Source organism: Vigna radiata, chromosome 10 (genome assembly GCF_000741045.1).
Source record: "Vigna radiata var. radiata cultivar VC1973A chromosome 10, Vradiata_ver6, whole genome shotgun sequence".
Taxonomy (NCBI): domain Eukaryota; kingdom Viridiplantae; phylum Streptophyta; class Magnoliopsida; order Fabales; family Fabaceae; genus Vigna; species Vigna radiata.
The window spans coordinates 16,928,272-16,947,233 of NC_028360.1; the positions used below are offsets into that span (position 1 = coordinate 16,928,272).

Consider the following 18,962-nt stretch of genomic DNA (forward strand, 5'->3'; position numbering starts at 1 on the left):
GAGTGTACAATATATTTTATAAATATAACTAATTTCTTTTGTTATGTAATTCTTTTTATTTAAATGTTATATACCTTTTATTTAAAATATAACCTTTTGAAAGAATCTCTTATATATTTAGGTTTTATGAATGAAAAGATACAAAAGAGAAGACTAAGTTATAATGGGATTTTCTTTTGAAACAAATTAATCATCATAAAAAATGACAAAAGGCTTGTTGATTGTATAAGATTGATTTAGAAGTATACAAGTAGGTATAAACATTATCTTATAAATTAATTTTGTGAGATTGAATTAGATTTAAAGTTTACTTCTTATCATGATATCATAGTCATTGTTTTACGTGATTATCGAACCGATTTTATAGAATTGAATTAGATTTAAAATTCACTTGTTAATAATACCATTATCTGAGTAGTTGTATAATTTTTTATTTGCATAAAAGCTACTCTTTATTTCAGAAAGAGTATTTTGAAATGACGATTTCTTTGAACATTATGCATTGTTTTTGTAAAAGGATATATGAGTTTGTGACGCATCTATAGCCCCACGTACAAATCATCTACAACAAGCTTTCATATCTTTCAGAGTATTTTTGTTGAGCAGAGCATATATCTTTTACTTAAAACAAGGGTTTTCTTTAAGACATTCATTTCTTTACCTATTTGTCAAGTATAGAATCACAATACTTTATGACATTTCACAAGCCACGTAAACACTATTTATACTGCTTTCACATTGGCTTTTGAGCTGAAAACTATGAGAAAAACATTCATCTAAAAAAAATACACTTTCATTCTCTTTTGTGTAGGAAAAAGAACAGTTCTTAAGCATGAAGCAGGTGGTAGAAAATTTTTGTAACTTGCCTCTTGCTCAAAGTTGGTGTGAAGATATGCAAAATATCATCTCATATGTGAGTTCTAATTACGAGGCAAATGCCACGAAAGTAATATCTTATGTAATCCTTGGCACTTTTACTATTTTGATTTCCGTGCTACTGAGAAGGATCGGGTCCAAGCCCAAGCCCAAAGCCAGGCCCAATAAACTTCAAGCTACCAGGTCCTTCATCGTTAGAGAACTCCACAGTGGATATCCAGCACTTGATAGACTGATGACAGAAGAGTATGAACATCCATCAGCATTAGACAGCGCCAATGCTCTTATTAGGGAACTTCAACAGGAGTTACCTGATTTACTGATTCTTCAGGTTTGATACATTAATACATTCTACATGCTTCTTCATCATGTTCCAGATTAACGTTGGAAAGTGTCACCATTTAATGATGTTTTTTGCATATCTTCCCATTGAAGCAAAAAGTAAGAGAGTTGGAGACGTGGGAAATGGAGGATTATGCAGAGAAAATACTTAGACCAGCATTAAAAGAGGCTAATGAAAAGGAGAAACCACATGAAGCCTACGAGTTTGAAATGTTATTAGTGGAAGTGCTCATCTACAAGGTATCCAATTCATTTTTTATTTATCAAATTATTTGACATTAATTCCTTGAACGTGTTAATGGCAGGGAGGAATTTTGGACTTAGAAAGTGCCTTGCAATGTAAATGTTTGGCAGATGAATCGCTCAAAGATGCACGACGCCCGCTCTACAAAGTACATATACCATACCTTTGCCAACTTTTTTTTAATATATAATAGTATTTTCATACAATTTTAAGTTCATTTGATACGGTATATAAGAGTAAAATAGTTATAAAAATGTAAATTTTTTATTTTTTCAAGAAAGAAGAAAGTAAAAAGTAAGGATAGAAAAATGATTTTTTTGACACATTTAATTTTTTTACATTCATTTGACACAACTCTTTCTTATTTTTACTCTTTTCTTTTTTGAAAAAATATAAAATTTTATATTTTTATGACTATTTAACCCTTATACTTTATGTCAAATGAATGTAAAAATGTATCATAGTATCGTAAAGATAATATTAAATTAATGTAAAAAATTTAGATGTGTCAGAAAATCATTTTTCTTTTTTAATTGATTAACATAAATCTATTCTTACCTAACAAACCATAAACCATAAATCTTATTAGATCAAACATATATTGTTAGGTCATGTTGGCCATACACTTTTAAACTTGTCCTGAAGTGCATGAATTAATTATATGAAATATGGATGATCATGGTTAGGTTGTTTTGGAAATATTTTACAGGCAATGATATACAAAATGCTGGGGAATATGGAGAAAGCTAAAGAACATTGGGATGAGTTTATTGTAGTTCGAGACCCAGCTTTCGGTCATCAAATTGAAATGGATTTTGGTACGTTTAAATTTCATGTGCATCGACTTCAAGAGGCAACAGAAAATGTTAGAAAAAAAAGGAGCAGCATCAACTTCTCAACTTTCTCCATTTAATTTCTTGTAAATATGTTTATAACATTTGTTTCCAAAGCTACAAAAACCTATGCCTTGTTATTACTCTGCTATAATTTCTATTGATTTGAGCGTAGAAGCGTAAGCTGAATACTCGAAGGAACTTCTCACCTTCTCAAATTAGTGCAATCCCACCCAAAAGAGATGTATTTAAGCTTTCTTTTTAACATAAGCTTGTAATTTCGAGGAAAAGTATATTAAATGGTATTTCGTTACATATCACGTACAGATTAATGGGATCATTAATAAGTGATTAAGATCATCTAGTAGTTTTTTAATTCATTTGTATAACGGATACCAGAACTGTTAATATTATGTATTTATTGGCTTGTCATGAGTGTTGTTTGGGAATTAAATTAGATTAAAAACATTTCCTTATTAGTACTTCATTGATGTTGCATTTGGTAGTGAAGAAAAGGAACCGGGAGAAAAATAATAAATAAAAACTAAAATGTAGAAATAAGTGAAAATGAAGATGGTTTCATTAAGAGAAAAATGTAATTTTTATATAATTTTATTCACAACATTATATGATCATAATATTCTCAACAATGTATTCAATTCACATTATTATCATTATTAATATTCTCAATGTTGATGGTAATAATATTCAAAATTATACATTATTGAGAGAGTATTGTGAATTATATATTCTCAATAGTGTGAACTATATATTATGAGAATATTTTGATTATACATACATGATTTTATTATCAATAATTTTGTAGTATTCGAAAAAATGAAATGAGAATTTATGTACTATATCAAATTTATTTTTTAAATATAAACTTCACTTAAAATACAATTTAGTTTGGTAAAATAATATACTAACAATAATAATTGATATTTCATCCTAAAGTGGCCGAACCTTACAATAAAATACATTTAAAAAAAATCCGTGGAGAACTATACCATTTTTAATAAGTCATGGGTACCAAATTTGATCTTTTAATTAAGGAAATAGTTTAATAGATAAAAATGCAATAGTGGATTTATGTATTCTGAAACATCTGGACAGAACCTTGTATTATCAGAAGTAGGCCCCAACCTAGGCAAGAAGACATTAACATTGTTAGAAATGACAAATAACCGCCGCCGAGGGTCACGATCATGATCATGATCATGATCATGCAGCAGCAACAACAACGTCATCAATCTTCGATAAACAAAGTGGAACGAACTGAACCCATGGAAGAGAAATCCCCAAAGAAGATAACTTTTTCATAATGGGGAAGCTAATAACCACCACTAAGCCTCTCATCTTCTACTCCAAGCTCCTCTGTTTTTCTCTGCTCTATCTCTTCACCACTCTTTTCCTTGCTTTCTATTCTCTCTCTAACTCCAAATGCTTCTTTCGATCCTCCCCTTTGGATCCTCTTCAGAATTCCCTCTTCTCTTACCCCTCTTCCTACGGAGAACACAAGTACGCTGTTCCAACCACCCGTTCGACATGCTCCTCCCCTGTTTTTTTCTCAGGTACCAATTACCTACCCGTGGTCTTATCACCACTTTTCTTCACGATTACGCCATCAAGATGATCACTTTTTGCTAATGGGTCGCGGGTTCTGGATTTAGATTACTGGGATGTTGTGCAGGAGATCAAGAGTCTCCGCGAGACCAACCGGCCTTATTCAGAGGCTTTGCGGTATGTGCGGGGCAATGCTGATAGTTTCGGAGGAAATCTCAGCACCCTTGCCAGACTTTCCTATTTTGATCATCAAAAACGTAACACCGAAGTTCTTTGCGGATTTCTCAAGAAGTTTCCAGTCAGTGAATCTGGTCAGTTGCACGTGAATTCACTTGTCAGATCTTAATTCACCCTAGAAATATTCAATCATCGACTTTCGATTGGTTTATAACATGCCACTGAGATCCATACATTGGAAAAGTAAAAGATTTTCTTGGCAGAGATTATTTACATTAATATTGTAAATACAGTTTAAAAAGTGCATTTCTTTACTTTGATATTTCATAGTAATTTGCTTATGTCACGTGCCTTCTTCTCTTGATGCAGATCAAATTGCGATGGAGCAGTGTGACAGTGTGGTTGTGGTTTCAGCAATCTTCAATGATCATGATAAAATCCGACAACCAAAGGGTCTTGGGTCCATCACATTGCAGGAAGCGTGTTTTTTTATGTTTGTAGACGATGTTACCCTCAAAGGTTTTGAACATCACGGATTGATTTTAATGAATTCAACAGAATACAACATAGGAGTGTGGAGGATTGTGAAGGTTGCTAAAGAGAATTTGTATCAGAACCCAGCGATGAACGGGGTTATACCAAAGTATTTACTCCACAGACTATTCCCGAATTCCCAATTCAGCATTTGGATAGATGCAAAGATGCAACTAATGGTTGATCCGTTGTTGTTGATTCATTCACTCGTTATATCTGATGATGTGGACATGGCTATATCAAAGCACCCTTTTTATGTTCATACCATGGAAGAAGCAATGGCCACTGCAAGGTGGAAGAAATGGTTGGATGTCAATGCCCTGAAGGTGCAAATGGAGACATACTGTGAAAATGGACTGCAACCATGGACTCCCAAAAAAAAACCTTATGATTCAGGTAATTGGACATGTTTCACTGTTAATTTCTTTCGCTGAATTTTATGCTTTCGTAGTACAAAATTGAAAACGTTGTTTGCTTACAAATTACTACAATTTTTACATTATATCAAGAACCTTCCTTAGAAATGAAGCAATGCTTATCATATCAACAGGTGTATTACATCTTTATTTGTGTTGAAGATATTAAACAGTGGACCTTGAAACTTGATCAGAAAGATTAAGCTTGGAAAAGAGCAAGTTAATTCAATTTCATTAATCATATTTAGAAAAGGTTCTATACCACATACTTTTTGACTGTCAAATACACTTTAATTTAATGAGTTCCAATCTTGAAGAGTGTGAGGAGGTTTATTACTTTAAGGAACGTGAGAACTTTTGCACCGCCGTTGACCATAAATAGAGAATAGCCCATAAACCCTGAAATATCTTTACTGGTGAAGGCTTATGAGAGGAAGTTTTCTTCCCCATGTGGGGTAGTTCACTTAATTTGGCCTAGTTGTCCTTAACCAATTCCTTTTTATGAAATGGAACTATGAAATTAATGTTGAGGCGCTGGCACTTATTTAAAGGTCTATTCTGCTTCTTTATTAGGTTATTTTTTCATTACAAGGAAGCAGGCCTAGCTAACATTTCAATCTTTTGATCTAACAAGATTTCAGACTCGAGTAAGAAGAAAAGTAGCATTAAATTTCAATAATGAAAGTAGATGACTACTCACCAAAATCATGGTCCTCAAGCTTGTGAACCTTGAAATGTGTCGCAAGAGTATTGGATCTTGCAATTTAACTGATCTAAGTAGTCCCATTTTTTGGTTACACATAACGTATTTGTTAACAGTTGTATTAAAACATTGATGAGCGAGACTCACATTCACATGGAGATGCTGGTTTTGTACCTAATTTTGTCCTTTGGCTAAACCATTTTTGTTCCCACTTGGCTTGTCTATTATCACTTTTGCATATGGTATGTTTATCATCCATAACAAAGGATTGCTCATGTCATTTCAATGAATTTGCATATGAATATTTTATGGCAGATGTACCAGATAGTGCTTTGATACTGAGGAGACACGGACTTGGTAGCAACCTCTTCTCATGCCTTGTATTCAACGAGTTGGAGGCATTTAACCCAAGAGATCAATTAGCGTTTGCATTTGTGAGAGATAAGATGAAGCCGGAGGTGAAGATAAACATGTTTGAGGTGGAAGTTTTGGAACAGGTGGCAGTGGAATACAGACACAATCTGAGGAGCAGTGGTGGGACCACTTTTAAGAAAGTGTCGAGTTCAGGAAGAACCAAAAGAGCACACCCTGATTTGTTGTATGTGAATGGAAGTTGTTGCAGCAAGTGCCAGAAGTATCTTTCGATAATGTGGGGAGATACATCAAATGATGAAGGACCCCATTAGCTCAAAAACCAAACAAAGAGAGATAATATGAGCAATTCTTTTGTTTATATAATATATAAAGAACGATTCTTTTGATTATGGGGAAAAGCTGAGAACCTGTTACATGCTAGCAGGAATGTTTCCTCTGTTCTTCTCTTTTGTAACATTTATGTGTTGTTGTTCCATTTTTTTAATCAGTGTTGAAAGTTGTGGGAGGAATAATGTAATCATAGTGAGAATGATTTGTTGATTAAATATTGGTAAAAAGATGCGGTAATCCCAAGGTTGCTTGAAAGAAAAAGTTTGCAAATCTCGAATTAAACGTACCACTCACTCCTTCTAATTTAATGTGCAGATAATTTTGTAAGTAATTTTTATATTGAAAATGGTATGGCAATAATGCCAGTTATTACAATTAAATGTTCTTACAGCTCATGCATATGCAAAGCTATTATTATAAATGAAGAGGAAAGAGAAATATTAAAAAGGAAACAGAAATGTGATAAATAATATTATAAAAGACGTAGAGGGATCATGGGATACATATATTTTATACATTATAAGAAAACAATGATTAATATTTAAAATGCAACACCATTATTAGTTGTCAACCAACTTTTTCATTACGTTACGTTAGGTACTAACCTTTAATTTCGCGCATTTATTTCTAATTTAACTTTTATTATAATTATGAAAAAGTAAATTGTTCTATTTTTACATACCTAAGAAAAAGGAAAAGCAAACCCAAAAATTAATATGACCACAGCCTAAATCTAAGCACAATGTAGGGATAGCAAAGCAAAGAGGGTTGCTTGGATATCATAGATTCATAGATCGTTCAGGTTAAGTGGCCTACATAAAAAGAAACAATTCTTACATTTTTGTATATTAGACGTTCGAAATTTTTGTATGAGTGGAAAATGATGAATCTTGTATGTGGTGATATATTATTTCATGCTTGAATAATAAGATGTAATGAATATTGAATAAGAATATCGAAGCGAGGCAGGCCGGCCACAAGCTAACACAAAAAACATGTGGGTTGAGATTTCAGGTCTGCTAACTCGTATAAGACCTGGGTTGAGATTATTCATGAAGAAATCATTTGAAGTTGTTCATCAATAATAAAACAGATAATGAATATTTAGTAAGAATAACGAACTGTGCAAGTCAGTAGTATGTGTCTCTAAATGTATTTAAATCTCAAGAATTCCTTATGCATTTCAAATTATGGATATGAATATAATAAAAATGTTAGATTATCAATTTATCATTCAAATCTTTAAAGTTTCTGTTTAATCATGTGAACCTGTTGAAGTTTTTCAATTGATAAATAATATTTTGACACCAATTTTTTGACACCATTTTGACACTGCACACGTGTCAAAATATGATTGGACGATTTCAAATTAAAAAAAAATAATTGGTTTTTTTTCTTCTAAATATGTCCTTGTTTTAGTTTTTTTAATTTGAAATCGTCCAATCACATTTTGGCACGTGTGCAGTGTCAAAATAGTGTCAAAATATATTTTCCTTTTCAATTTGTATATAATTAATGACTTTGTCACAAATTGAGAAAAATAAATCGTCACGGAACCCAAGTCTATGTGAGACGAATCAAATTATAAGCCCGCACTTAAATGGATTCAACTAGCCCACATTAGTACTCCTACTCTAAACTGTATAAAGAAAACTAAATGAATAAAGAAAAGGAAATTAAGACTTTACATTAATAATGTATTCTAAGCTTATTTCACATAAATAACACTTTACATTTCTTAACAACTTTACAAATAATACTCCTTCTCAGTAAATGTTATGACTGAATTAGAGAAAATAATTAATTGAATGATAATTTTTAAAAATTAATATTTTATTTAAATAAAATAAAATATAATTTAGTTTTTAAAGAAAAATAGTATTTTAACACTTAAAATTATTTTACCCTAATATGGAATTATAATTTATTATTGCTTTTTTCTTTACAAATACAAAAAATTATTTTTATATATGACCATTTTACTTCTATAAGTGCCAATGATTTACACAATTTTTTTAAAAATTATTTACAAGATTAAAATTGAAGATATTTTAAGAAAAAGATACTGTGATTTTTAATTAGTTATTAGTAAAAACATTATTCACATTAATAATGTATAAAAAAATAAGATATAAAAGACCTAACAAACTAACTAACCTTACCAAAAGTGTCATTGACCCCATTGTCCCCAACCCATTCTATTATAATTCTAGCCACCCACTCAATCTTTTCATCTCAATCAAATTAACTCAATATTTTACCACCCTCTTACTTCCTCCACCACAATGACAACCACACAAATAGCTCACCACCGTGACGCGGCGGAGATCTACAAGGGCGAAGCCCTGTGCAAGCAAAAGTCACGCCTCCTCCTCGACGAAATTCTGCTCCCGAGAGGGTTGCTTCCCTTGGACGACATCGTGGAGATGGGCTACAACCGCACCTCCGGCTTCGTCTGGCTCAAACAGAAACACAAGAAGGAGCACCGCTTCACCTCCATAGGACGCACCGTTTCCTACGACACCGAGGTTACTGCCTTCGTCGAGGAACACCGCATGCGGAGGGTCACCGGCGTCAAGACCAAAGAACTCTTCCTCTGGGTCACCATTTCCGAAATCTTCGTCGAGGAGCCCGCATGCGCTAAGATTTCCTTCGCCAACTCCACCGGAATTTCAAGGTCTTTTCCTCTCTCTGCTTTTTCTATCCAAGACGAACAACAACAACATCAACATAACACCACCACCAACACCTCCGTGCACAAACGGTAGGAGTAGTAGCAATTGCCATAATCATCGACAAAAGAAATTAATATTATTCTGGGATGATTATTTCTTAATTTGCTTTATTATGTAAGTTAGTTTGATGGAGAATTAAGATTGAAGGAATGAATTGCTACGTCACGTTGCATGCATGCATATACATTTATAGGTTAGAATTTTAGTTTTATACTGTCAATTTTTTTAATGATTGATCTGAGTGAAATATTAAATAGTTGGAGAAGTTAACATTTTCAATTTCGTATTCTCCCTTCAAAGTCTCATTTTCTTCCCAAAAATTATCTGAAAAACAAGTCACGAACTTGCTTAAAGAAGTGTAGGTGGGATAAATAATGTGATATGATAAGGAAGAAAAAGATACAAGCATACGCTTCATGTTACATACACACACCTATTTTAAATACTTTTTTCTAATTTTATATATACTTATTATACATTGTTTTATATTTTACAATTAATAATACCTTTTTTTTTCTATCTCTATTATCACACCACATTTCTTATAAATCTATAATTTTTTGTTCCATCTTATAGATGTATCTTAAGTGTTAAATCAAATGTTCATAAATCATTTTACTAAAAAAATTGTTGATGGAATATATAAAAAAGATCACGTTATTTTGTCTTCGTCAAGATCTTATTATTTTTAGCTGTTAAAAGTCGTGTTTAGCAAACAAAAGAAGCATTTAGTTCAAATAAATGACGATTTTAACATTTGGCATTACTTCTTGTCATAATATCATATAATTAATGAATATTTAATTCAATTTTATAAAATTAAATTGTTTAGATCGAACAATTATCCAAATAATTTTTTTTCCCAGTTTATACTACTCTTCTTGTCTTCACATGTATACTTATTTTCTTAACTGTTTATCTATTTTAATTTTAATTTATATTTTATCTATAATAAAACTTAATTTCAATATTTAGAACAAAATAAGATAACTATGTATCACAAAAATAATTTACATAAACTTCATATATAAATTAGAACAAAGGCTTAATTAAATATATTATTTGCAAACAGCAGCAGAAAAATTAAAAGTGGGGGATTTTGTATTCCTAAAACCGAAGTAATGCAGTAACTTAAAAATTCACGGGAGAACTTGACAGAGAAAAATATTGTTGTCATTAATTCAACCCAACTAAATAAACCTTGGATGAATATGACGTAAACCTTAAATATTGAATTTGATTGATAGTCCAGGCTGGTTTATAATCTTGTCTTCCATAAACCATGATGGTTTTCCTAAAATGGAGGAACCGTGAACCATTCACCCTTTCTTGATAAAGGTACGCCAACCGGGAATTGTGTGAACTGTAGACCCCAACAAAATAATACGTTTCCACCCTCTCTCTATTAAGACCAACTCCACCATCAACGCTATACAATCATCATGGGTTTTCTCCACCCCTTCTTCGCCTTCTTTCTACTCTTTCTATCGTTCTATTTTCTGAGCACATCAACACTTGCCTGGCCTCAGAGTCACGGGCCAAACACAGTAGTTGACATAAGAAATGACCTACCCATCAACACCAAGGTGCAATTGGAACTTGGCTGCGACAAAAGCCCTTTCATTTATCTCAAACTATTCCATCACCACAACAGCACTATCACAGAGGATCAAGATTCCAAATGCACTGCCGAGTGGTTGCCGTCGTTCACCACTTGGGACGTGTACCATGCCAAGAGAGACAAAGGCCACCAAACAGTTTATTGGTCAATAAGAAAGGACGGTTTCTACCACAGTTGGGATGGATCTAACTGGAAGCTCCTGGAAAAGTGGTACACTGAATGATAAACATCATACCTTGAAAACTTTACTTCCCTCAAGTTGTATGCATATCAATCATCAAAGTTTCCATCATGTCATGAGTAGTCTCCACTCTCCAGCAAGTATCTAGTTTTCAATATAGAAGAATGTTAAAAAAATTTCTCTATTCCCTTAAATTGAAACAAAACAATAGATACATCCAACTAATCGTAAAAACACTTTGTTAAGCAGTCGCCAAATCGGATCAATGGACTGGTGCAAGTTACAATTATTCATTTGCATAAATATACAAATAAAAGTAAACCTCAAATTGAAGCTTCTTTTTACCAGTAAACTAAATATTGATGTTCACTCATCCTATGCCAAGCATGTAATTAGGTATTCCAACTACCTATTAAAATGAATTTTGAAGAAATTCATCGAATTAACCTCATTTGGTAAACAAAGCAGCTGCAAGGATTCCAGGTTATGTTTAATTATGAAGTTAACAACATACACAAAATGCTTGACATTAAATCGAAATTCCTAACATTGATGACTTTTGGTCTCTGGGAGTCAGTGACTCCTATAGGTAATCGTATACCTTGAGAGTCAAGTGACTCCTAAGGATAACTAAACTGTACTAAAGATTGGAATGCTACACAAGTACAATGAGACGACTTTTGGTCCAGAACTGCTATACAAATCCAAACTAAAGAAAAACTGAAAAAGAAATATGAGCAAAAGACAGAGATTAGTTATGAAGTAACAGAAAACAAAAAAGGAAACCATATATTTTGATGTAGAGAACGAATCCCAACATATATAATTTTTTACTATTATAAATATCAAATATTTGTCCACTACCGAATACAGATATCCAAGAAATATAGCCCGCAGTACCTAAAATGTATTAGTACGTGGAATTTCCTCTTTGTATTCCATAAAAGACCATCTAACTCTTAATATCGCAAGCTAAATTCTTTAATATCACCAGAAATCCACATGTAAACATTCAGCACATACATAATCAGATAGAAGTTTGCAAGCAGTGCTTACATGGAGACGTAACCAGCACAGGAATATTTATTAATATAATGAACAATATCTTCCTCAATTCATAATTTCATGTTAAATCCACGGCCTCGATGAATCTTAACTTCACCATTTGCCAACAATTCAACAATGTTAAAAAAATTGTCTGTACCTTTTGCTATGTTACAAATTGTCAGTACTCAGTAGTTAATTAGAATGCTGCTATCCAAGTCCCTCACCCATCCAATGGGAATATTCTGCCTTTCATGTACATAATGTCAACCAATTTTCTACCAGATCACACCAATTTGGAAGCAGAACCTAGATATTGAGAAGATTCCATTCATTTTAGGTTTACTCAGTTATCTCCTTAAAATCAGATTTTAATTTGTTATCCTCATTAGATCGAAAATAACAAACTCCGCGAGTTTTGTAGTTCCATATCATTTGTGATATTTCATCTTGAGGCAGATTTAAACCTTTTTGCTTAACAGATCTGAGCAACTCACAGAAAAACTTGGGATTTTCAAGTTTTATATACTCATGCAACAGCCTCTCATGATCCGGGGTCCAATTCCTTGGGAATGGAGTATAATCACAAGATGGAATCAAAGACATGTGCGAAAACTGAACACCTTCAATTGCATCAACCAGCCCCATCCTCAAAAGATCTGAATATTCAGGTGCAGAATTGTTGCTGCTCTCTCTCAGAGGACGGCTGAGATTTCGTGAAGCTATTCCATACACCTTGGCTCGGGACTTCAGCCTATACCTAGCAGCATACAATTTGGCCAATGAGCTCCGGACAACATAGGCACAAAAGCCAACAACCTTTTTGCGATTGTCAGCATACCTATACCAATCGGCCATGGTCTCAAGGAACTTGTTCATTTGAGAATTTGTGTGAGCTTGACCCGAGTACAACATAGGATTGCACGGAAGTGGCTCGGGGTCCTTATCACCCTTAACAAGCTCAAGCCTCCTAAACTGGCGAATGCATTGCTGCAAGCTAGCAGTAACAGAAAGCAAAGTCCCCACCCCCTTTTCACTCACAATGTTCCCTCCAGAACCCGTGTAACGCAAGGTAGGGTGTATCACCCTCCGGCATATTATATGATCCAAGAACCGTATCCCCCTAGTAATATGTTCAATCTCCAACGTGGAATTATCCAACCTCACCCCAAACACACTCTCACAAAATGCAACAATCTTCTTCCTCAATTCCACAGCATCCTCTCTAGGCCCTCGAATCCCAATCAAAAAATGCCCCCCATATCTAATGTAATCCATCTTCCTAGTCTTTTCCTTCCCACTCGATGGAACAAACTCAGGCCATGCCGGGTTATGACACCCATCATCAATGGAATACTTCCATATGGAATCAAACTCACTAGGCCTAAAAAACTCAACAATCCTTTTCTCCATCCAACAATCCAACTCATTAAGACAAACATTAGCAAGCAAAGGACTTAAAATCCCACAATGGCCATAATTAGGTACCTTAGCAGCCTCCTCAGGAGCAAAACTAAAAAACGTTCTCAACCAATAAGGATCAGGTTTTGGCTCATTCTCTTTTAGAATCCTCTTCTTCGTAGCCCTTCTCTTCTTCAGTCTCATCAACTCCTCGACGTTCTCTTCCTTGCGCGATAAACTACGCATTTGTACCCCCTCAAGCGCAGATTTTATCAACCCCAGAATTTTCTTATCCCTGGTACCCTTTTCAAGGGAACACATTACTACATGTGGATCCACGTGGTTCAAAATCTCAGACAAATCCCCTTTGAGGAACCACAAGTACCCTGCGAAGTTACTCCGAATGGTGCGAATAACCGTGTGGGCATTTCGACCAGGTCGAAAAGCGTGCGATTTGGGGGAGAACCGGGGTTCAAAAACCGGTTCGAGAATCATGAGTAGCACCTCCTGAACAACGCGGTCCTGGAAGCAGGACGCGTCGGATTTGATAGCTGCTTGGAGTCTGCGTTTAGAGAGGGGCTTTGTAACGGCGGCGTCGTTGGGGGCACGAAGGAGAGGATTCGTTTTGTTGTTCCATTCGAAACGGTTGCGGATTACGGCGTTACGGAGGGAGAGCAGGGAGTGCAGAACGGGGGTGCCGACGGCGTTACGCGGAGGGAAAGTGCCGGTGGCGTGGGCACATGAGCGTTGGTAAGCTAAAAGCCAGAGATCGAAGTTGGAGAGGAAGCCGGTGAGGTTGGGGAACGAGGCGTTTGGCGGAGAGGAGAAGGTTTTGACCCACAGAGAAGTGCAAATTTCGATTGGGTCTTCTTTCAATAGAGAGTGCGGGTCTAGGTTCTGGTTTCCTTGGTGATGGGGTTGAGGGGAATGAGAGGTAAATGGACGCGATAAGTGGTGGAAGTGGAAGAACGAGAGTGTGGTTCGATGGAACCCAAAGTGTTCGACGATTTTCCTGAATGACATTTTGTCACATTCTTGCAGTTGGTGGAGTTGGGCGACGTAGTTCCCTCTGGCGTTCCCTCTGGCGTTCCCCAACTATTCAAGTCATTTTAAATCGCAGATAAGTTTCAAAATTCATTCAATATTAGAAACAAAACAATTATTTTATTTAATATATATTATTTAATGGGTTTGTTAATACGTACATGTGTTTTTGAGTTGGCATGAGATTATAATAGACAAAAATATATGTATTCTAAGTTTTAAGAATTTGGAAGTTTTTTTTTTTTATTTTTGAGAATGAAAATTATTTAAATATCCTTGATCCTAAAATTTAGAATCTATAATTTTGTCTACTATAATTCAGTACATATTGTTAAAACGTATCAACTAAAACAATAGACCTATGTGCGTTAACAAACCCATATATATATATATATATATATATATATATATATATATATATATATATGTATAAATCAGATATGGCCAAATTATCATCGATATATTCTTAATTAAAATATTACGTTATTTAATATTTTTATTGATTCTTTTTTCAGAAAATTATGTTCCTTTCACGTAAATATAAAAAAAAAAAACTATATTTAATTTAAAATTATTTAGTGACTTACTTTTACGAATTAAAATCCATACCACGCATATTTTAAAATACACTAAAAAGATAGAAATTATTTTATTATTATTTTTTAATCTTAATAAAAATAAATGACTATAATGATATGAAATTATAATTTAATAGTTAGTAAATAAAATTATTTTTTTTATATAAAGTTATTAGTTATACAACACGAATAAAGATTATACTGATACAATTTAAACTCTTATTATATGTATGTATGTGTATATATGGGGAAAATTCTATGAAAAAATCTTTATTAAATGAAATTATCATGTGTATACGAAAGTAATTTTACTATTACTGTATAATAAATGTGTGTTAACATTATTGGATAGTTTTTACAAGGGCTTAGATATATGTAGCTCTAAATATGAAAATCAAAGTCTCTAAAAAAATTAAGTATTACATCATCAATTTATTTTGAGTTTATATATATTATTTTTCGTCTAATGGTAGTATAAATTGAAAATATTATTCATATACAATTTCATTGGTCGACTTTAGCCAACACCTGATGAGTGTGTTAATTCTTCATTTTGATTAAGTTCCCTTATTAACCAAATTAAGCTTTTATTTATAATTACTGTATCACACACACCTATTATCTACCGAAAAGCAATATATATTTAACTTTTACGATTGATACGAGTGGTCGATCCTTCCAAATGTATTCAATGTAGGATATAAAAAAAATAAAAATTTAACAGACCTTTAAAAGTTATACAAATTCAAGATATAGGAATTTTTTTCAAACTTTTATGACTAACACTAGTAAAATTTTATAACTAACATTGATTCAAACTTTGCAATGAAGATGAAGAGAATATACACTAAAAAATCATTAAATAACAATTTCAAAAATACAAATTAGTCATTATATTTATTAAGTTAAATATTACTTTATAAATTAAAAATTATTGATATTTAATTTAGTTTCCATTATTAATAAAAAAATTAAATAATTTATAAATTAGATTTAAATTAGTCTCAGCTATATATTATTTGTGACGTTAAAGCAACCGACAAACTCAGAAAGCAGAATTGTATTGTATTATTATATTACCAATATTTTGTGCATGATAATTTATGCTGGATTTTAGAAATATTACAAGCAAGGTAGTGATATTAGAAAAATAAACACGCTAAATGTATACCATAAAAGAAAAAACAAGACAAAAAATGGGTGTACCACATAAGAATCAAGAGATTAATTTTAATATAATATCTATTCATGAGTAAAGGTAACAATAAATTATGTATAAATCGTTGTTACATATTTTAAAGCATTTAGATCAATTTTTAATATTTTCAAAAGAACATTTTTTAATATTGGTACTTTATTTTAATTTATCATTATTTAGTATTCAATATTCTCATGGATTAAATTAACTTTGCATTTTAATTTAATATCTCACATTTTGGATAAAAATAAGCATAAAATTAAACCTTTTTTTCATCTAAAGCAAATTTGAAACCTATAGTTTCATACTGTTGGGGAAGCAGCTTTAAATCATATAAAGGTGATTATTTAATGAAAGGTTTCGTTTGCTCACATCAATCACTAATCAACTTAACTTTGATTTATGCTGTCTCTAACTTTATGCAAATCATAATAAGTGGAATTAAAAATCGCCCCAAAACAAAATTCCCTTCCAATTCTAACAAAACATAATCAATCTTTAGCCCCAAATGCTAAAAACTAGCCTTTTAGAATGTTTTTGAGTTTCAAAATACTATTACGATTAAATATTTAAATTTTATTTTAGATATATAATAAACAATACAAAAGGATGCAGAATTATTTTTAATTATCACTTTGATTTCTTAAGAACTTAATTTAGTTACTCTTTGTTTATCGTGGTATTTGATGTTGTTATATATTAGAGCTTGTGCTAGAGGAATAAGTTGGTTTAGTGTTAATTCACACACTTAATACTATTTATTTTTTATTTTTAAAAACGGCTAACTTGTTAATATTTACCATTTTATCTTGAAAAAGAATAATTTTTTATTGAATGTAATTTTTATAAGACGAATGAATTCGAAACAATGATTAGAATCATATGAAACAAAAATACGTTCGGTGGCTCCAGAAATAAGAGTAGGACCCACTCTATGAAACACGGTTAATGTTAAATAAAAGAAAAAGGTAAACATAATACAACATTAACAAAGAAAGATTATCTTTCGTCATAATTTAAAACTAACATCTAGTGATAAGGTCTTAATCACAACCACAATATCAATCACTAAACGACAATTTATCAGCACTAAAGATACGAACAGTTTAATTAATTTCATTTAAATATAAAATTTAAACATTAAATAAATTATAATAACTCAAATATATTATTAATATTAATTATTTCTTAACCGATTTTGGTCCATATTGTTTTCTTTTTTCAAGCTTTATTAAAAGAAAGGTTAACTGTATTAATAATATATATGTTTTCTTTTTCAATTGACGTGGATCGATGTTATTTCACTAATTATTTAGATTAATGTAACTTATTTTCATAATAATATTGATTAAAGTATTGTTTCTCCAATTTTTCAAATCGTTATATATTGAAAATTCTCTTGAGTTAATATTGACAAAATAATGTTAATCAAATATTAATCCAAAGACCATAATAATTTTTTTTTAAAAAATATTGGTATAATTAATAGAAGATATCACTACATAAATTGACAATAAAAAAATAATGATAATAGATGTTAATAAAATAAATCTAATTCATATATTTGTCAAGAAATAGCGCTTTTCACATTGACGAAGAAAATCATAGCTAAATTTTGAGCAATAAATAATAATGATTTATAAAAAATTATAAAGTAAGTAAAAATAACTCATGTTAATATTAAAAAAGTAATTGGAATGTAATTTTGTCTTATCATTATAAAATATGTATAAAATTTATGGTTTGTGAAATTAAATTTAATTTAAAATTAATCTTTTAATGATATATATTAGTAAATTTGTTTTCTCTTTTAAGTTTATTGTTGTTACTATTGAACCACTCATTATTATTTAAATTTAGTCTTAACGTGTCAATTAACATTATATAAAGTGGATGAGTATCAGTTCACAAACACTTTTATAAAAGTTAAATCAAGTTTAAAGTTTATTTTTAATAATTATCTATTATTAATTATGATATATAGTGTAATTGAATATTTAAAAAAGGTTAATTAGAGGTGAGTTATTCACTCTGGAAGATTATTATTTAAGTGAGATTAAAGTATAAAGGGCATACAATATCTGAATTGAAGGTGATAGGAGATGATGCAATTCCCTTTTGGTTGATAAAGAAACAAAGTATGATATATAACATTGTAAGTTATATATAAATGACTTTATTAGAAAGAATTTAAAGGAGACAACTTTTTTTTTATCTTGACTATGATGTTGCGGAAATGTTTTCTTACTCGGAAAGGTATATGATTTTTGGTATATTTATTGTGACATGGATCCGACTTGTGTGGCACATCGTCTAGAGAGCCGTCCCTACAATGCATAATTCATTGCATGCAACAACAAAGTAAACGCCACGAAACTTCAATGCTATTCTAACATAAGACTTTTGCTTTTCCCCAACGATGCAAATCCACATGCCCTTTCTCTCATTCTCCTCCACCTACCTCACATTTTTTATTTTTTTCACCCTTCTATCAGATCAAATCCATTAACTCAACAAACAAACAAATATACTTTTACCATATGACATCTCTGTCTCTGTAACTCATATGAGAAAATACTGCATTCATTATTTAATAACATTTCACAACATTATCTAATGGACCTATCGTAATTAATAATTCCCTCTTTTATGATACAAATTCAGTTCAAACTTAAATGAAAGAAACAACACTAAAAAAGGGAACTTTGTAACCAATTGATAAAAGGTAAACTGAGCAATATCACAACCAAGAAAGGGAAAATAT

General features: G+C 31.8%; 4 protein-coding genes across 5 annotated transcripts; 3 read left to right on the plus strand and 1 right to left on the minus strand.

The window, feature by feature from the left end:
- Positions 1-768: 768 nt before the first annotated feature.
- Positions 769-2,700, plus strand: LOC106775482. The gene is made up of 4 exons (XM_014662608.2): positions 769-1,207; positions 1,312-1,458; positions 1,524-1,610; positions 2,172-2,700. The coding sequence occupies exons 1-4, from the start codon at positions 833-835 to the stop codon at positions 2,373-2,375; spliced, it is 813 nt and encodes a 270-aa protein (XP_014518094.1). The 5' UTR covers positions 769-832; the 3' UTR covers positions 2,376-2,700.
- A 693-nt stretch (positions 2,701-3,393) lies between these two features.
- On the plus strand, positions 3,394-6,662 carry LOC106775496. The gene is made up of 4 exons (XM_014662625.2): positions 3,394-3,869; positions 3,969-4,172; positions 4,408-4,968; positions 6,007-6,662. The coding sequence occupies exons 1-4, from the start codon at positions 3,620-3,622 to the stop codon at positions 6,375-6,377; spliced, it is 1,386 nt and encodes a 461-aa protein (XP_014518111.1). The 5' UTR covers positions 3,394-3,619; the 3' UTR covers positions 6,378-6,662.
- A 1,906-nt stretch (positions 6,663-8,568) lies between these two features.
- On the plus strand, positions 8,569-9,388 carry LOC106774929. The gene has a single exon (XM_014661955.2). It carries the CDS (start codon positions 8,682-8,684, stop codon positions 9,162-9,164), a length of 483 nt encoding a protein of 160 aa, XP_014517441.1. The 5' UTR covers positions 8,569-8,681; the 3' UTR covers positions 9,165-9,388.
- Positions 9,389-10,179: 791 nt separating this feature from the next.
- Positions 10,180-14,466, minus strand: LOC106774507 (nuclear intron maturase 1, mitochondrial). 2 transcript variants are annotated; one of them, XM_014661525.2, is made up of 2 exons: positions 12,138-14,466; positions 10,180-11,077 (listed from the first exon to the last, which is right to left on the minus strand). In XM_014661525.2, exon 1 carries the CDS (start codon positions 14,399-14,401, stop codon positions 12,320-12,322), a length of 2,082 nt encoding a protein of 693 aa, XP_014517011.1. In that variant the 5' UTR covers positions 14,402-14,466; the 3' UTR covers positions 10,180-11,077; positions 12,138-12,319. The 2 variants fall into 2 exon arrangements, with proteins under 2 accessions (XP_014517011.1, XP_014517012.1); XM_014661526.2 differs by having other exon boundaries at positions 11,990-14,466.
- Between the last annotated feature and the right edge of the window lie 4,496 nt (positions 14,467-18,962).